The 6,048-nt window shown below is 53.4% G+C and overlaps 1 protein-coding gene across 1 annotated transcript in view; it reads right to left on the reverse strand.

Annotated features, from left to right (window-relative positions):
* Nucleotides 1–769: 769 nt before the first annotated feature.
* RAB44 (RAB44, member RAS oncogene family) overlaps nt 770–6,048 on the reverse strand; it is a 42,593-nt gene continuing 37,314 nt past the window's right edge. Inside the window, exons 11-13 of the mRNA XM_027771888.1 lie at nt 5,010–5,131; nt 2,767–2,843; nt 770–1,382 (exon numbers count right to left, since the gene is read on the reverse strand). Of these exons, the coding sequence (XP_027627689.1) occupies nt 1,292–1,382; nt 2,767–2,843; nt 5,010–5,131 (290 nt within the window). The 3' untranslated portion in view covers nt 770–1,291. The remainder of the gene's footprint in view (nt 1,383–2,766; nt 2,844–5,009; nt 5,132–6,048) is intronic.

Consider the following 6,048-nt stretch of genomic DNA (forward strand, 5'->3'; position numbering starts at 1 on the left):
GGTGACAGACAACCTTTGCAACAACACAGAGGACAGGATAGTCCAACACTGACGGGGCATCTCCAAGCCTCCCGAGCGCTCCCTGGGGGCACTGGGCACCCCAGGCCTGAGAGCCAAGGTGAAGCCCCCTGGCAGGAGACGATGGTTGTGCTAATGTGGGACTCCTGCGACAGCTCCCAAGAGGAGCCCATGAGTGGTTCTGAATCAAGGCTCCCTAGGTGCTCCCCAGGCTCCAGCAGCCACACCCCAGCTGTACCCCATGCGTATCCAGAGATGGATATCCCAGGGCAAGGGCTGTGCCTAGAGATCCGGGGTATGTGACTCCTCAGGGGGAGATCCTGGGGAAAGGGGGTGGGGTGGAGCTCTGGAGACAGGACAGGGGGCACATCAGAGGCCAAGCAGTACTCCTCCTGGGACGGGATTCTGCTTGGAAGAAACTCACGGTCACAGAGAGGCTGTGAGTGAGACAAGGGTGGCGACACTCCGCCAGGCAGCCACAGTGGGAAAGAAACAGCACTTGGGCCAGCAGGAGGCATAGTGGTTAAGGTGCTGGATTCCCACATGGCCGACTGTAGTTCAAATCCTGGACCTGGCGGCTTGAAAATCACTTCAGGCGTGTGTGTGTGTGTGTGCGTGCGCGCCCAAAATTCCAGGAGGAGAATGGAGAAGGGATTGCAGCATGGCCATCCCCCTGGAGGGTGATTTCTATCTCTCTCTCTCTGTCTCTTTCTAGAGGGCATGTGCCCTATGGCCAAAACCTAAAAAAGAAAGAAAGAAAAAGAACCAAGAAAAGCAACCGCACTCGCAGTTAGCAGGTCGCACGGGTTAGTAATCAGTCCCACAGCAGGCTTCCCGAGACATTTCTTTCCTCTTCAACATCTTTTTTTTTCTGATGATATAAAGAATACCCAGTTATTGCAGAACATCTGAACACGCAAATATGTATAAAAAGGAAAATAACAGCCCCATACATCCACCCTATAATTTCACCTCCCAGAGATGCATAGCCAATATTTCAGTGTGTTTTCCTCACGTTGGTTTTCTAGACGTTTCCTTTCCTTAAAGTATGACCACCCCTCCCACCCCACCCAAAGCCTTATGTGCCTAGCAGGGTCCTTCTCTGGAGTGCAAAGGCCAAGAGTCATACAGGTGACCCTGGGATCCGGGTCCTGATTTGAGGAGGATTTTCCTGGACTTGCAAACTGGTGCTGCCTGTCATCTGTCGATGCTGTGTCCAGCAAGCAGGACAGGAACCCCGGGGTGTGGCCAGCCCCCCGAGCTAGGACAGCCATCAGAAGCAGCAGCTGGCTTTCTTGGGTGGCCTCCCCGGGGCCACGTTCACTGGCGATCCCTTCAGGCGGTCCTCTTGCATCTTGAGTGACCTGTGTGACCGCGCCGGGAAAATGTCAATACCCCGTGAGCACACTCCTGCCCTGTTTTATGTAACTCTTTTCGGGGGGGGGGTTGGAGAGTAGGAGTGGGCTCAATGTCATTGCACTGTCCGGTCAGACACATGAAATTGCCGACTTGGCCCAGCGTGCTCAGATATCAGCGATCCCGGTTGTAACCTGACCTGTGTCTGGATTTGCAGTTAACCCTCTCTCTCACCTCCCAGGAGCCACATGGAGGGGCTCGAGGATGCAGCCTCAGGCCTGGGAGGCTGCACCCCGAGCTCCCCACCTTCCCCCTGCTCTGAGCAGCCCTGAATTCCTCATGGCACCAGGAAAATGGGGCCACGGACACTCTGGCCTTCACTGTCTTTCCTGGCATTCTTTCAGCCCTACTGTGTGTCAGCACTCTGGGGGTGGGGGCTCTGGTCAGGACAAAGAAGCCAGTGCTTCCCACCATGAGGAGTGAGGGTGCCGGCCAGGACAGGGCTAATGCGGCCTAGGGGTTCCCCAGCAGGTCCTAGTGGGATTCTGAAGGGAAGGAGACCTGAGCCCGGACAAGGTTTGCTCACAGGAAGGCCTGCACGGAGGGTTCAGGTGAGGGGCTGGGGACATAGAAGGGGTCCCCTCATTTATTCACGAGCTAGTCAAGGTGTGCATGTGCTCACCTGGCCTAACGCCACCCCTGCTCTTCTCATTCACCTGTTGAGTATCTGCTGGGCTGTCAGAAATGACATGATCACTTTTGCACAGAAAAATGAAAAAAACACATCATGACATTTCTGATAACCCAACAGCCAGGCCTCGGGTATGGGCAGAGGAGCTGAGCAAAACAGATCGGGCCCTGGCCGCCCAGACAAGAAGAAAACAGAGAAGCGCACACGTAGTTACCCTTTGTCACGAAGAGCTTTGAGGACACGGAGGGCTGGGATCCAGAATAGTCGGGGTGGGGTGATCAGAGAGGGCCTGGAGCTTGCCGAGTGTGCGAGTGTGGGGTGTGCGTGCGAAGGGGTGGGGCATGGTACTGGAGATAAAGCAGGCCACTGCATGGCATTGGGTTTTATTCTAAATCCATAGAAGTCACTAGAAGGCTGGGAGCCGGAGAGGAGCGCTCTGCCAGTCCACTTCACAGATGAGAAAACGGAGGCTTAGACAGAGGAAGCGGCTTTAGGGGGGACACAGCTAGTGGGGATGTCGGACCGAGTTGTACACTCCTGGTCCAGCCTCTCCCTCCCAGACTGTGAGCCCTGTTATTAAACAAGGCGTTCCTTGACTCATGTCCTCAGAATAGCTTTCTCTTCCCACAAAGTAGTCAGGAGTGGGGCTGCCCCGGAGGATTCTGGGTGGGGCTGGAGTGGGCAGGGCGGGCGGTACTCACCTGGCCATGTTCACCATAGGCTCCAGGATGTTATGACCCAGGACAGCACTGCACTCTCCAAAGGAGACCCCCAACTCCTGCAGACCAGACCGTGAGGGACATGGGTGGTTCGGGGGAGACCCATGAGCGGCCAGGCACGGCCTGTACCACAAAGCCCTGGCCACCAGACAGCCCAGCCCAGTGCTCCCTAAGTGACTTCGGTGGCCAAGCGTGGCCCATGGTCCCACACTGAGCTCCTCTGCCCGCCGCCCCTCCACCCTGGCTGGCCAAGGTGTCAAGGATGCCATGCTGGAGACATTCCACAGGTGGGAAGCGTGTGCCCCAATTCAGAAAAATGCCTCTGGAGACATTTTATGACTGTTAGTTAGAGCTTTTGGTTTTTAAAGTATTTTATTGGGGAAAAATAAAGGAAGATGTTGGATAAAAAAGTGTAAGCACCAGGACCAGGCAGTGGTGCAATGGTAACCCAACTACACCCACACGGGCAGAGTCCTGTGCTGGCGTCCCAGCACCTCCCAGTGTGTGGGCGCATGTGGGCACGTCCGTGAGCCAGGCTAGGGAGGCCGGGGTGGACTGCGTCAGGAGAGCCCTGCTCAGCGTGCCGGTCTCTCCCCTTTCCTCTCTTGGGAAAGAAATTAATAAAAGCCTTTTTTAAAAAATATAACTATGGTGGGGGGGATCAGCAGGTGGCATGGTGGTTAAGGCACTGGACACTCCCATATGGCCAACCACAGTTTGAGTCCTGGACCAGGTGGCTTGCTTGCTCTCTCTCTCTCTCTCTCTCTCTCTGTGTGTGTTTCTGTTTCTCTCTGGTCAAATTAAATGAATGAAAAAATCGAATTAAATAAATAATTTTTTAAAAAGTATAACTATGGGACTAGCAGATGGCGTAATAATTATATCTCTGGACTCTGACATACTCAACCGCAGTTCAAGTCCCAGGCCCAGAGACTTAAAACTCATGCTGGGCGCATGCGCGTGCATGCCCAGGATCCTGAGAGGAGAATGGAAGGATTGCAAGCGTGGCCATCCACCAGGGGGATGATTTCTCACTTCCTGTCTCTTTGTCTCTCTCTCTCCCCAGTGAGTTCACGCACTCTATAGCACAAATCTCCCTCTTATAATAATAATATAATAATAACAAAAAAGTTTAACTACAAAATGTCAACCAGTTCTGTTCACATAGCCCCATTCTGCTTCAATACCCCAGGCTGGGGTACTAGACATCATTGTACTGTTAGATGAAACCGTGTGAAATTGCTGCTTTGGCAAAAGTGGCAAACAGCCGAGCGGCAGCGGTTCCTACGGTTTCATGTAACTTACATGTAGATTTGCAGCCGCTTCTCTGACCCCATTGTATTGTAAGCATCTCCTCCACACCCTTGCATGTCTTTCTAAGAAAGAATTCTTTTTCTCTCTCCTTCTTTCTTCGAAATAACACTGCAAAGAACACCCTCACATAAACACGTCTGATTATACAGTGTAGGTGGGCATTACATACGCCTTTGGGGATTATTACTATTTCTGATTCTTTTCTTAGGATAAATTGCTAGAGAAGGAACTACCGTGTCAAAGGGCTACGCTACTACTTTGAAGAGAAAAAAAAAAATCCTCGCCAACCAGGAGCCACAATAATGACCTCACAATTATGAAAATGAGAGGGGAGAGAGAGGAAACACGACATGGAAATGCCAGGAGGGACTGTGTTAGATGTGGGGCGAGGAGTGAGGTGTTTTATTTTTTTTTTTCCTTTTTTATTACTCTCTAGATTTTCTGGAATGTGGTTAAATCCTATTCATAAATAAATAGTACTCACGACCTGACAGTGAGCTTTTGATGTAATCTTCCCAAGGAAGAATTTAAGTCTTAAAATAGAATAAAATTAGAAGGGGTATGTTAATGAAAGACTAGAGACGAAATTCAGATTTGATTGGGAATTTGAAGTGAAGCTTTGAAAACCTTCTACTCTGAAGACAGGTCTCTGAAGGCTGGGACACTGTGTGGGAATTTGCTAATTCCACAGTGAGGTTCCACGCCACGGCCACCATGACAGCCTTCTGATTGGGTCGGGCCAGGGGTGAGTGGGAGGCAGAGGTGGCCAGGCTGCTGTCCACTCCCACCGGGCCTTCGGCTGGGGCGGGGCAGGCATGGGCCATGGGTCCTTCCCGTTTGCCCGGGCCAGGGTGACCCCTATTCCCTGTAACCTGTCTAGGCTGGTGAAGGGGCACAGCCCAGGGGCTCACCTGGGCCAGCTGCCGCCCCGCCTCGGTGGGCACTTGCCGCTCCTCTTCACAGTCTATCTTGTTTCCCAGGAGGAGCAGGACCACTCCGTCAGACCCTGTGTCCTGCACACACAGCGTGTTCCCTCAGCGTCCGCACTGCATAGCGGGCCCTGGGCAGGTGAGCCCTGCCCTCCTAGAAGCTGGCAATCCGACCCCACCTGTGTCCCCTCCCTGTGCCACACCCTTCGAATCTGGACATTTCTCCACATCTGCAGTGACTCTGCCCCTCCTCCTGCCTACGACTATCTCCCCTACTTTCCAAGGCACCTCCCCTAGGAGGCCCTCCTGGAGTACTCCTGCTCCTGTGCCTCTTCCTGCCTATCTAGCACTTGATTACAGGTCGCCTCAGTACCTTCCTGGCTGTCCCATGAGTAATAACAATGACTTCTAGTTACTGAGTGCTCACTATACACAGAGGCTGTGCTGGACGTGATGTCAGCTACTCCTCACAGCTCCCCTATGAGAGAAGCTAGGAAACTGAAGTTCCGACAGGTTAAGTCTCTTGTCCAAATCACACAGTTCGGGAGGAACAGTTGTGATCCAGCGTGGGCCCTGTCAGAGCCCAGAGCCCAGCTTCCCTCTTCACGTGTTATCTAGTTCCGCGTCCTTTGCGTGTCTGTAACTGGACTGGAAGCTGGACAACACGCCCCGCTCCGTCCTCTGCTGGGGTCGCCCTCACAGAAGTCCAGCATACACGTGCGTGCGGGGCTGGGCAGGGCTGTGTTTAACACGGGAAGCTTCACTTGGAGTGGCCTGGAACCGCATTATCCTTAGGCTCAGAGGAAAGACGTCGTCACAGGGTAAAGGAAGCATTTGGCTTGGTGGCCGTCCCATGTGGCTGGAGTTCTCTGTACTCCCAGCTCCCCGGCCATCTGCCCTCAGTGAGTGGTGTCACCCGGGGGCCTATGGTGTCACCTGCCATCCTGGGAGGAAAGCAGGAGCGGGCAGGACCCTAGCTCCCTCTTGACCCCGAAACCTGGCACCAACCCCAGAAGACACG

The sequence above is a fragment of the Tupaia chinensis genome, unplaced genomic scaffold (genome assembly GCF_000334495.1).
Source record: "Tupaia chinensis unplaced genomic scaffold, TupChi_1.0 Scaffold000238_1, whole genome shotgun sequence".
NCBI classification, from domain to species: Eukaryota; Metazoa; Chordata; class Mammalia; order Scandentia; family Tupaiidae; genus Tupaia; species Tupaia belangeri.